This window comes from Sebastes fasciatus, chromosome 23, assembly GCF_043250625.1.
Source record: "Sebastes fasciatus isolate fSebFas1 chromosome 23, fSebFas1.pri, whole genome shotgun sequence".
In the NCBI taxonomy this organism is placed as follows: domain Eukaryota; kingdom Metazoa; phylum Chordata; class Actinopteri; order Perciformes; family Sebastidae; genus Sebastes; species Sebastes fasciatus.
The window spans coordinates 23147735-23161619 of NC_133817.1; the positions used below are offsets into that span (position 1 = coordinate 23147735).

Consider the following 13885-nt stretch of genomic DNA (forward strand, 5'->3'; position numbering starts at 1 on the left):
TGCAACTGTAGTATTTTATGAGGCATACCACAATTATTTTGTTTTCATACTGGATTTAAAATTAGAAGATTATTTATCAGTCAGTGCATCTGTATAGACGACAATATATATTGCAAGACAACATGAAAATGAAATGAATTCAGTTTCTCTGCCGCTACAGCTGTGACAGTATAAGCAAGGCCCCTGTTTGTTGTTCTTCTTTCTTGACTCGATTGAGCTCATTAATTGCCTACATTTCATCAGAGAATCACAACGTCAAATCAACCCGTCTTTGAGCTTGTTGACTTCACACATGGTACCTCGGCGCCACAGCGATCCGCACACATATTACATAAGACATCCGAAAAAAAGTCTTTTCAGCTTGTTGCAATGGAAGAATTCCAAAGGAGAAGGAACTGACAAAGAGAGGAAGCAGGAAGAAGGCAGCGAGGAGATGATCTGCAGAGATGGTGGGTGGGGTAGGATGCAGGAAGTAAACCAAGGCACATACACACATGAACTGACGCGGGAGCTTACATGACAAGTCATTATCCGGCATAACCCAGAGGAGACAGAAGAGATGCAAGAGGGAGTCAAGTGAGAAGGCATGGAGGAGAAAAGAGCAAGCGATGTAAAGAAAGAAAAGGAGGACAAAGGAAGAGGAGGAGAGCAGTGGAAAGGGGTGGTGAAGGTGGGGGCTTTGGTCTTGATCTCTCAAGCGTGCGACAGGTTGGATTTGTTGGCATGCATTTCCAAGCAAAGACATTTAGTATTAAGACATCTTTCAGCACATTTGTAATTACCCCCCTTCCCTTCTTCCTCTTAGTACAGTTGTATTTATAGACACACTTGTATACCACTAATGTGTAGCGCACAAACCTCAGTGTGAAGCAGTGTGACCAAAGGAGGAAATTGAATTTGGAGAAAATCTCTAATGTAATTTTCATATGACACTACAGCAGAGCTAGAGGTGGCTGAAGATTAGTCTCCACTTGGACATGGTGATCACATCCGTGGTTCAATCAATTGGCCACTTTCAGTCACTATGTTTACTTGTAAATACACAACCTACTTTTGCCCTCCGTACCTTATTTTTTCAACACAAAACAAAATAAATTAGTATTAATAAGAATGAAAAAATATCAAGCATAATACGCAATTTATTTTCACTGTCCAGTGAAAAACATGTATCTCTAATTTTGGTAAATGGTCATTTTTTGTCTTTTTTCATGGGCTGAAAAAAAAATCCTATTAAGATAAATAAATTTAAATTGCCATCAGATTATCTGAAGATGCATTGTCACAAAGTTGAACAGGGCTGTTTTTTTTTTAGCTTGTGAAAACTTTCCGTTTTGGAGATACATGGTTTTCACAGGCCAGCAATGTGATATAAGTTTTAGGTTGCTTTGGTGTAGAATTATAATAATATGCATGTTCATGTGTGTGTGATTTGTGAGAAAAGTAAGTTTGTGGAATGCCACAGACAAAACATAGAAGCATCACACCCTCTGATCACCAGCAGGTTAGGGATGCACCAATACCGATACCGGATTGGATATCGAGCCGATATTGACTCAAATAGCTTGATCGGGTATTGGTGACAATGGGGCCGATCTATTCAATTCAGTTCTATGTTTGTATACAGATAAAAAGAATGATCGCAGTCGGTTTATTTATTAAACAATGGTATCAGATCGGTATTTGATATCGGCCGATACCCAAAGCCCAGGTATCGCTATCGGTATCTGGACTGAATAAGTGGGATCGGTGCATCCCTACAGCAGGCCTACACATAATCAACTAAATGTGTTGTATTATGTTTGATTATGTGTGATTATGTATTTGTTCCTCCCATACCCGCCCTATCCACCACTTATGTTATGTGTTGTTGTGATGGTTTATCAGTGTTTTGTTAGTGTTGTATGATTTTTTTTTCCTTTATTATTTTCCCATATAGATGCAAAAGCGTAAACAACATGGATGGGGAGTTAGAGCAGGATAAATAGGCCAACTATTATAGCTCATCTTACTATAGTTGCATGAAGTTTGTGATGTTTTGTTTTTCTGCCATCAAAGATATGGTAAAGCAGAGAGTGTATTTAAACATATACTCACCTTTAAAATGTCTACACACTGTAATGCACACAGACATTTCCTCCGTCTGTGGCCTTGGCCAACACAGTGTGTGGATGAATCCTGATAGATCCCCATTACCCCGGGTGTGACCCCTCACAGCTCAGTTCATTAAGCCAGCCACCCAAGTGTTCGGGACTCAAGTCCAGATTTAATCACAACTTCCATCCTCTTGCCAATCACAATTAGATCCTGATAAGCCTCTCCAGGATGGCACCCGAGGGCCTCCACACACAGACAAAGGTTAATTTGCGAGCAGCAAGGGCCCGGCTACGAGGCCGAAGGTCACCTGATTGAATACATGAAGCATGTGTGTGTAAGATGGGGGGGCTTGGCAGCAATTACAAAGTTCATCAGTATTCATGTGTTTCATTTATGGCTAATGGGTTCTTTACCTTCAAAGAGGTGAGCTGATGGGACGTGGCCCTTAATGAGAAATAGCTTGTGGGTAGTCTTTAGGTTGCTGAAATTTAAAAGTAATTTCCTCATTGTCTTTTAAAGTCCCTTCACACATGTAGTCACATCTGTGAGCTGCTTAATGCCACCGCGGTGCTCCTCTGTCGGCCTCTGAGCACTTCCACTGGAACTGCAGGGTCTGTTAAACCACAAAGAACCCATTTCTCTTCTGACATAAATGTGAACATTTAAAAACAATATCCTCACTGCATATCCAATGTTGTTGAAGTCAGTTTAAGTGTTGTTGTTTTTTAATGGGATCACATCATTTGCCATGCCTTTCACATCTTCAACCAAGTCATTAAAGTGAGACTATTTAAAGCTGCAGTAGTCAGTATATTTTTGGCATCATTGGGCAAAAATTCCATAATAACCTTTCAGCATATTGTAATTCAAGTGTTCTGAGAGAGAACTAGACTTCTGCTCCTCCTCATGGCTCTGTTTTCAGGCTTTAGAACATCTAACCTGTGACGGGAGACTTTGACCAATCACAGGTCATTTTAGAGAGAGAGAGCGTTCCTATTGGCTGTGCTCGGGTCATGTGACCGGAACCTGGCGTTCCTTCAACAGTTTTTACAATGGCGGCGGCGTCACAAACTTTCTCATTATACAGCTAAACCGTGCACTACAAGATGATTCTGAGAACATGTGAGGAGAGAGATAGACATTAATGTAACAGAATATTGATTCATATTTGATCAGCGCTGCCTAGTTTGACTGTTTGGTCGGAGTTGGTGAGTGATTGACAGCCGGCTCTCATAGACGGCAGATGGACAGCAGACCTCAGATCAGCTCTTACTGCTTGTTTTCCTCCAGTCTGAAATCTTGCAGATGCCCTTAGGAGCACCGGAGAACACCAGAGGGACATGATTTTGTTCAGGTTACCTGTCTCATGTACTACTGTCACGATATAGCGACCGTTTTATAAAAATAATTATTTTTTATCATATTTGCTCCAATCTGTCTACTTCAGCTTTAACTTTTGAAAGATGAAATAATAAAATTCTACTCCTGGATAGGGATCAGACTGAAAATATTTTATTGATGCCGATTCCATTATCGATTCCTCTTATCAGTAACATTCTTTATCAATTCCTGATAAATTGTTGTGTGGAAAAAGAGTACATACATACGTCCCCAAAAAGAATTTCTACCGTCCCGAAGTCAATGTAAACCGTCTAAAACTCAAAATGTTAACTTTTGACTTTGTTAATGTCATCTATAATGGTTATTTGTATAAATACACAACTCAAATGATTAGGAAATAAATGATTGTATTTTTATTTTAAATATTTGCTTTGATTAAAACAAAAACTTGGTATGTGTAGTTTTAATTGTGTATTATACTGTAAACTGCTTAGAGCTAGTGTTGGGATGTTAAACAGGTCATAATTCCCTCTCTAACATCTATTCTATGTTGCTGTGAAAATAACTCATTCAAACACCTGGATTTATTCAAATTTCTCACCATAAACTCAATTGTACAAGATTATACATTTGAACACATCATGACAATGTTTATTTATCTTTGCTTAATATTCCTTTTTACTGAATTGACCTTGAACGCATCAATCTACTTAGTGCAGCAGGACTGCTCTGTCTCTCTGTCTGCAGGACTGCTCTGTCTCTCTGTCTGCAGGACTGCTCTGTCTCTCTGTCTGCAGGACTGCTCTGTCTCTCTGTCTGCAGGACTGCTCTGTCTCTCTGTCTGCAGGACTGTTCTGTCTCTCTGTCTGCAGGACTGCTCTGTCTCTCTGTCTGCAGGGTGCTACTAGCTTTTCCTGTAACTGACATTATAAAGGCAGTTTGTGATATTCATGACTCTACTGTTACACCATATTTAACATAAACATTTCAGTGGTTTTCACAAAAGCAAAACAAGCAACTGACTCAAGAGTATTTATGAAAATTAAGTGAAATTCAGTATGCCACTTGTTGACAAAATGGCTGCTGTTCAGCCTCTCCAAACCGCCTGACGCACAGACAGGTTGTGTCTAACGTAAATAGTTGTTTATGTGTTTAAAATGAATGCTTAGTAGACGATTATAGTATATGATAATACATATAGCTCATGCATTTGTGTCAGTGGCTCCAGTGAGACAGACTCCCTTAAATTTGGTAATGTTCATGCCATGCCCAATGAGCTCCAAAGGATTATGAAAAATATCAGCTACACCGCTGATTATGTGATGGAATAAACATGCAACAGAAGAGACAGACTAGTTTATTTAGTCCTGTTTATGATTGCATCTCTCTGACCTCGCATCCTGTGGTGCAATGTCATTTCCAGGCCAGCTGGCAGCGGGAACATGTGAGATTGTGACGCTGGACAGGGACAGCAGCCAACCACGGCGGACCATCGCCAGGCAGACGGCCCGCTGCGCCTGTAAGAAGGGCCAGATCGCTGGAACTACAAGAGCCAGACCTGCCTGTGTGGACGGTAAGAGAAGGAGGGGGTGCGGGGGGATCCCGGCTTAGCCAGCTCGCTTTAAGGGGCCACTTCAGTGAAAACTACTCAAATATGAGCATGTTTTTCCCCGAGGCATGTCTGACTTTTACATTGGATTATGTCGCTGTTGAAGCACATGAAGAAAATTAATTGTAAAATCCAGCCATAAAGTGTTGAATCATGTCATCAGGGCAGTTAGGGTTGGGCTGTTTGTAAGAAGGGGCTTAAGGTGGATAAACCTACAATGTGGAGCAAAGTGGATCACAGGGCTGTCTTTGTAATGGTAGTAAAGCCTGCAACAAATCAATTTACAGTTGAAACATTTTTAAAAAGTGGCTGCAGGGGGGTTCTAAATCCCCCTCCAACAGATGGTCTCATATTTCATGGAATAGAGACACTATTTGTGGTGTAGTGTCTGCTTCGGCACAGAGTGCTTTTGTATTATTATTTTTCAATGGTTTATGTATCTTAAAGTAACACTTAAATAAGGCCCTGTCTACACGTATACAGATATTTAAAAAAATATTTTCCCCTTTGTTAAAATAAAAATCTAAATCAAAACAATTCCAAACGCTCACCGTAATAAAAAGAATCTCCACCTAAGAAGGTGTTTTCAAAAATATTCCTTTTTGTGACCCAAAACTCGGTTTGCGTGTGGACAAGAGGCCAAAACGTAGATCAAAATATCCGTATGTGTAGACAGGGCCTAAGTTTTATTGAAATATTCAAATTTGGAGATGCATAGTTTTCACAGGGCAGCGATGAAGAGAGAAGTGACAAAAAATATATATTAATGTTGCACTTTGTGTATAGTGGAGAGGAAGAGTCTCATTAGTTGTTTGTTGCCATGGCTTCCTCACATACATCTAATGGGAAAAAAGTGTTTTCTTGAGCCTTTGAGTCGTTTCTCTTGTCACCATTCTGCCTCCATGACAGCTCAAAGAATCTTCAGATGGGGTTGAACGATGCTGTGACTCTTACATCTCTTTATGACATCTTCATCGCCATCCCTACTGCCTCTTAGGGTGCCTGTCAGCGAGTCAGGATGTGGCCTGTAGCCTGAGGTGGGAGGGGAGGTTATGTGCACAGGTGACGGCAGATACAGCTCTGTTAGTTAGGAAAGACCTGCAGTGAACTGTACATTTGTTTTGCTTGTGATTCAAGTGCACCGTCACAGTTGTGTCTCCGATTGGAGGAGCTGCCCATCCTCAGAGCGCTGTTTGACCGCTTTTACCTGCTGATCATATGAGAAGAGGGCTTTGTGTAAGTGGACAGAGGCTTATACCTATTTTTGGTGGCAGGCACAGATGAACATGACAACGAGATTTTCTCCAAATTAAATTTCCTCCTTCAGCCAAACCGCTTCACACTGAGATTTACGCACTCTGCCTGAGCCCTATAAAGAACAATCTGATCTTGTAGACACGAGCACATGCACGCCCACCTGCACTGTGGAGTCACTTTGCCGTTCTTACACATGCCTATTTTTGCCAGTGAATAAGTTGTAAGGATGCTGCATAAATCCACAGTATCCAGATGATATCAGGAGGTGTTTGTCACAACGTGGGCTCCATGGAGCACTGTGGCATTTTGTGTGGGCTTGATACTCGTCTTTATCTGAGGAGAGCTTAGGCTTATCAGCTGACTCTTTAGAGACCTGCGCAGGTGGACGGCAGTTGTCGAGGTTCGCAGTGCAGCCAACTACCGGAACAAAAAATAAATAAATGTCATAGTTTTGTCAATACTATGTAATGTATAATACTATATATAATAATGACATGACAATGAAGTGATGTCATGAACTTAGGGCAAGGCAAGTTTATTTGTTAACATTTCATACACAAAAGTAATTCCTAAGTGCTTGACATAATGCAATAAAAACACAAAGGAAATGCAGCATAAAACATTAAAATGCAAATAAAACCATTTAAAAGAAATTGAAAGGATAAAACAGAGGAATAGATAACAGACAGGTAATACTGATAATGTTAATTTGGACTCTGGGACGAGTTAGCAGACTACCAGATGACCTGAGAGACCGAGAGGGTTTACATGGGAATAGAAAGTTAGATTGTTAGATTAGGTTGTTGGTTGTATAATTACAATTTTGTTGTATGAGTTTTTTGAACATTTTAATTCGAACAAAATATTTGAATTACTTATTATTACTTACTATAATACACAACCTTTCATTTAACATTACTTTCTTTTATAAATCAGAAAAAATAAAGTGAACTTGCAGTCAGTCATGTCACAATCTGTCATGAAATTGATGCCATTAACTGTAAAAAGAGACTTTTGTTCTTTGACTTTAGCTTCCTTCAAGGCAGTGTATCACCCTGGGTGAGGAGAAGAGCTGTCTTCAGGATAAACTCTGAAAGCAGTGCTCTGTTGATTTCATTTTTGGGAAAAAAGTTTTGGTATAATTTTATTTTGTTCTAGGAGATGCACTGTGAATAAGGACAAGTTTTATTTTGATGCAAATATTTTTTTATTAGCAAGAATGGAGCATTGAAAGTAGTGCTCTGTTTATTTAAATGTGGGAAAATAAAATATTTTGTCTGTAAAATCAATGAATAATCCTGATAAATAATCATGGATTATTGATCAACATAATCATGATTATTATTTTGGCTATAATCGTGCAGCCCTAATAGCTAGCTAATTGTGCGCGCACACACAACTACAAATATGAAACAAACACACTAAAGCGCTCTCAAATGCTGTACAATTTTAAGGTACTTGTTCTTGAGTATTTCCATTTTCTGCCACTTTATACTTATTGTACCTTTAAGGGCTGCAACTAACGATTATTTTCATTGTTAATTAATCCGTTTATTATTTTCTCCATTAATTGATTAGTTGTTTGTTCTATAAAACGGTGAAAAATGTTGATCAGTGTTTCCCAAAGCCCAAGATGAGGTCCTCAAATGTCCTGTTTTGTCCACAACTCAAACATATTCAGTTTACTGTCATAGAGGAGGAAAGAAACCAGAAATATTCATATTCAAGAAGCTGGAAACAGAAAATGTTTACTTTTTTTTCTTATAAAATTACTCAAACTGATTAATCAAAATAGATGGCGATTAATTTAATAATTGACAACTAATAGGTTAATTGTTGCAGTTCTAGTACTTTTTAAGCTAAATATATTCGACCACTACCAGTTACTTTGCAGAGTAAGATTTAGTTTACACTAAATCTTACTATATAAAGTGTAATTTCATATTTGGTTATGAGAATTGAACATATGCATGTACACATAGGCACTTGTGTGTGTGCATATTTTTCTATGTCAGATAGTCATTTACCATTTCCTTCCCAACAAAAAAAACAAAAAAAACACGCCCACACACCTTTATTGCCGTTCATATTACAAAACCCCACAGCTCGATATTATTGCCATGCAAATCTGAGACGCTTGTCTCCACAAATGCAATCTTATTTGTTTATTCAGACTCGGGCTTGGCTCACTTTGGGGACATCGAAAAAGAGCGGGAGCAGGAGAGAAAGCCGACATAAAAGACCCCAAACGCCACAAATGGGATTTCAATCTGTTTTAATCTACTTGAGTCCTTGAGGTCTGCTCTCTGTTGTAATATGCCTTTGCCTCGGCTGACACCATCCGTGTCCTTCATGCTTCAGACTCTGCATCCCATGCATGCGGGATAATCCACAACTCCATCAGCGGACTCACCTGGCTTCCAGGACAGCATGTGGTAATGAAAACAGAGAGAGAGCGCTGTAGTGCCGTTGATCCTGAAGAGTCACTCTTTGTTGTTGTGCATTTCCCATCTTCCAGTTGCTCTTTGTGTGTTTATTGCTTTGAGGAGGTGAAAATGGGAGATAAGCCGTCGACATGATAAGCTTTCCGTCGCTGCGCTGTTTGATGCCCATAAGGAGACTAGCTTGGAAAAATAGACAACAAAACCTTCACGAATCACATCTCTGCGGCATGAAATGTCTCTCTCTGACCCTTTCTCTTTCTCCATTTCTGATTTTTTTTCCTCTTTGTTTTTTTTCTTATTTCTCTCTCACTGTCACACACACTATTATAGTCTTTTCTCTCTTCACTGTATGTCTTCGATGGGTCTACCCATTTTAGGCCTATATCGCAGCCTAGTGTTACATAAGTACACCCTCTCTCATCTGCAATTTCATGCTCTTGAGCCTTTTTACCTCTGTGCTTGATGACTTTAAAGAGAGCTGATATTGATTCTTATTAGGAGGGTGAGAGACCGAGAGAGGCTATTAGAGAGAAACAGAGAGTAACCTACTCGTGTTGGCTGTGGGAAAGAGAGACACAGCCTCTGAAGGGGCAACTCCAGAGACATAGAGGAGCTGGTTGAGGGTCACGGGTTGTGGCGGTGGCGGTGATAGCTCAGTGGGGAGTCCCCGTCTGAGGTGAAGGTGTTTGTGTTTGGTCTCCTTTTGGTGGGATTGCTGACATTAATGAAAGCCTCAGAGGTGACCAGTTTTGGCCCACAGATAAAACAGTGAAAAACCAGTGAGCTCCTTAATGTGTGAAAAACAGAATGTTATGCTGAGGCTGCATTCACACCAAATCAGGTGTTGCAGTGAAAACGCCAGTCCTCCCTTTCATTTAAATTGGGGGTAGTGAGTTTAACCTGCAGCGATGCAGCCACCTCCGGTGAAAACTTGAAACAGAATCGACTTTTGTAGAAATGTTAATTGTCGTACCGTTTCTTAGTGTTTAATGGACATTAAGTGACACTCCCACACTGCCGCACCACCCTGCGTTAATCGCCGCAACACCTGTTTTGGTGTGAATGCAGCCTAACACACATTGGTGGAAAAGAACTAAGTACATTGACTCAAGTATGTACTTAATTGGGTGTCACGATTTTGATTCTAAATCGGAAATTGATTGAAATTAGCTTCTGATCTTCGATCATTGAAAACAAAAGCAGAATCGACGATTATTTTTTTTTCTTCCGAGGAGAGAAGCGCGACAGTAAATGACAACAAACCATATTTTTGTAGATTACAGTACACTTGTAATGCACTGCAGAAGGATTTCTGTTGTGTTTTTGTAATGATTATGAACTGAGGTGGGTCACACAGATACTGATATTGAAAAGATGCAGCTTTTTATATTGTAGACTGTTGTAGTCTAATTTTTGAAACACTTTCTAAATAAAAAGGGAGTTCAGTTCTCCTTTTAAAGAAGAATTTGAAAGTGTAAATGACAGTTGTCAGGGCATACAACCATCTTTTACTGCTGATCTTTACAAATCAAGACTGCAGAAAGACAGCAGAAACATTGACATCATCTTATTTATTCATCTTATTTACACATCCAACAGTTAAGGAGCAGCATTATCATTAATTTGAAGTTGTGTTTCTGGTCACCTGTGTAGTATTAGTCCAACATTCACACTTTTCCAGCTCTGTTTTTGGTCTCCACCAACTCCTGGGGGAAATATCTAGCTCTTTAGCTGCTGAATGCACCACTACGTTCAGCCGCTAGTTGCTGACTGTGTCTGTATGTAGTTTGCAAGCTGAATGTGTGGACAGTGGGTTTTTAGAGCCTTTTTGCTTTTGAAAACAACACTATGATGAGAGCAGAGAAAGTGAACCAAAACAGTAAAGTTGGAAAACCAAAACAATGAGCTGAAAGATGCTAAAACACTCTCAGGATTCAGGAGATAATTCTCTGTAGGTTCATAAATATCACATTATTGTTTTCACGTTGTCATTTGATACATTGTTATTATGAAAATATCAATTATAGCAGCTTTAAAGTCAGTGCAGTGAGAATATTTGACCTGTTTTCTATGCTGTTTCAAGTATTTTCTAACAGTAACATTTTCCATCAAGCAATCAATCAATTCGGATAATAGCTTTTGAATGCAGGACTTTTGCTTGTAACGGAGTATTTCCACAGTCTGGTATTGCACACTGCTAACACATAACTTGCATTGTCATATCTGTGAAGCTGCATATCAAGCTATGAGGATGACCCTCATCTCGCTAGATGCACATCCCTGGGTAGCTTGCATATGAGGAATTGTTCCAGTGAATCAGGCAGTGATAGAGACATAGAGTATGCGTCAGGCTCAGTCTCTGGGCTATTAGACAGTACCAGAGCTCCAATCATACTGCATCAGCCCACTGGCTTGATTTGATCCAGGGAGGAGCGGAGGGGGCCGCGGTCTGTTGGGGAAACATGTCATGTCAGCTCCGGCAGCCAGTTAGCAAGCTAGCCGCTACCGCAGCGCCGTCCAGGGGGACGGGGACTGGGAAAGATGGTCCTGTGGTGAATCTGTAATGTCGCTCCTTTTCTCTATTTTCTCTTTCTTTTGGCCTTTTTATTTCTGTTTCACACACACGCACGTACGGCGAAGACTGATGACCACGGGCTGCGGCCTTGTCAAAGAGAGAGTAGAGGGAGAGGGCAGGCAGATGGGGACCGCAGCCCGAGGTGGGTTGCTTCTCCTTGGGTGTGCTGGTTTGGAGGCTGTAGCCTCTAAACTGGAGCGGGACACAAATCACATGGCACTTTTTATATACAGATCACACCCAGGATACACAACTCCTGTTTATTTTGCATCCTGTTTTTTCTTCTTCGAGCTGCCGCTGTCAACAGAATGCCATTTCCCACTTCAGAAATCTCCAATTTATAATTCAGTATTGCTTAAATATCCAACCTGGCATAATAAGAGATATTTCAGTTGCAGTGTGATTGATTTTCTTGTGTTAAAAGATACGAACCCTTTCCTTCTAATCTTTGATCCATGTGTATAACAGCTTTGCTAGCTAAAGGCTTTGTTTTTTCAGTTTTCTCCATATCAGAAATCACTTTGTAAAAAGTGCAATTGTGTCCAAACGTTTTTCATTTTGACATCAGTCTGTTGTAAATGGAGCCAGCATCTGTTTTGTTTCTATGAGGTGTGAAAGCATCTATCAGCATCATGTTGCCTGTGGTATTGGGAAATGCTTTTACCAAATAACCGGAATTGAAATAACTGCAGTTAGAGAAAGAAAAGAAAAAAAAATGACAATATATGACACGGTAGGCAAAATAACAAAAGGAAACATTTTGAATGGCTGCATGTGACTGGTTGTAGTGTCACTGTAGACTGAAATATAAATGCTACTTACACCTACTTCAACAGATCAGTTGTGATTGGACACTGTGACACTAAACATGATGGTATAGGCTAAAAATAAAACCTTCTCGAAGGAAGAACTCTATTTTATGTTCCCTTTGTGAATTAGGTCAGAGAATAAAGTGTTAGAGAGAGATGAAGAAAGGTCCAGCCGTGCTTCCAGGCACTGATATTTAGAGATTACATTTTTACTGCAAGGTTTTTAATTTAAGAACTTTAGGAACTCCAAGAACTCAATTTCTGTTGCATTGGTCAAAAGCCCAAATTTTTTAAACTTTTATTATGATCAGGTACTTTTTACATGTAGGCTTTTTCCTATTTCCAGTAGGGCTGCACAATTATTAGAATATTAATTGCGATCAAGATTTTGGCTTCCCACAATTAAATGAACATGATCGACTGCGATATTGATGTTTAAAATACTCATAGAAAACGTTGCTACATATCAAATCAAGCCAGCCACCAGCCGCTGATCCAGATGTTTTGGCTTCACTTTTGGGAATTGATATTATTTATACATCCAATGTGTTTATTATTAAATTGAGAGCATAAAATTGTTGATCTAGCTCTTAATGTTGATAATTTTGCTCTCGAAGTGCACCAGATTGAAGCATTTAACTTTAGTGCAATGTCAGTTGCAGTCATGCAGCCCTAATTTGTACATTACCGTGAATGTAGCACAGCATGGAGGGGAAAGCAGTACTTTTTTATTTTAATGTGAATTGCAATAAAAATAGGTTGTCGCTAAAATCAATGAATAATCGTGATATTAATATTGATCGAAATAATTGTGATTATTATTTTGGTCATAATCTTAGGGCGGGGTTATTTAATAATACTTGTAGAAAAGAATATCCTTTTAAGGATAGTTTAGTTATGTTGCTTATTTTTGGGTTGATTTTTCTTTTTTGACATAATAGGACGTAAACAAGTAATTTGGTAACATTCCCTTACATTGTTGTTTCTGTTATTTGTTTTCAAAGCGGCAGGAGCTCTCAGAAACTCAGAACGGAAGATGAGTTGCAGTTTTTCACAACTCTTCTCTCCTTCCCCGACACTCCCTGAACATTATTGAGGCAGATTGCTCCAACTGTCAAGCCTTCGCCTTTACACGGTGTGAGAGAGAACGAGAACCAAACGAGTGTCTGTGTGTTTTTTTTCCCCCTCCTTTTGGGCACTCTGAATTTTTGGAAACATTAATGCGGAGCTCTCCCTCCAGAGTGACTGATATCAAAGCAGCTTCTTTGTGGGTTTACATGCACAGAAATACTGAGCCGGTTTGTGTTTTTGCAGTATGACAAGTAGAAATATAATACAAAGAAAGCTTGTGTTTTCCCCGCAGGGTGAAATAGCTGACGAGTGGTGCGCATTAGCATAAAAATAATGCAGAGTGTCTGCTCTTGCTTTCATTCTGCGGCAGACTTACAGTAAGTTTTCCATCCATTAACCTTGCGCTGTATTGCTTTATAACCCTCCTCCCTTATGAATTCCTCAATAATGAAAATCCATTTCACGGTACTTTAAAAAAATGACCTCACAAAATATATGTATACACTGAATGTATGTATTTATTTTTAAATTCCCTTTCACATACATCAGCTTCCAGAGAAAAAAATGAGGTTATGTATTGCTCAAAATTGTTGCCACAGACTTTAAGTGGCTGATAACTGAGCTGTTTCATCATGTCTTACTTTGATGCACTCGACCATTTTTTGTAAAAACAGATTGCTGCCAT

General features: G+C 39.5%; 1 protein-coding gene across 2 annotated transcripts in view; it reads left to right on the forward strand.

Moving 5' to 3' along the window:
* tafa5a (TAFA chemokine like family member 5a) overlaps window positions 1-13885 on the forward strand; it is a 194645-nt gene that overhangs the window by 116343 nt on the left and 64417 nt on the right. For both annotated transcript variants that reach the window (XM_074625673.1, XM_074625674.1), the window contains exon 2: window positions 4859-5008. In XM_074625673.1, the coding sequence (XP_074481774.1) occupies window positions 4859-5008 (150 nt within the window). The remainder of the gene's footprint in view (window positions 1-4858; window positions 5009-13885) is intronic.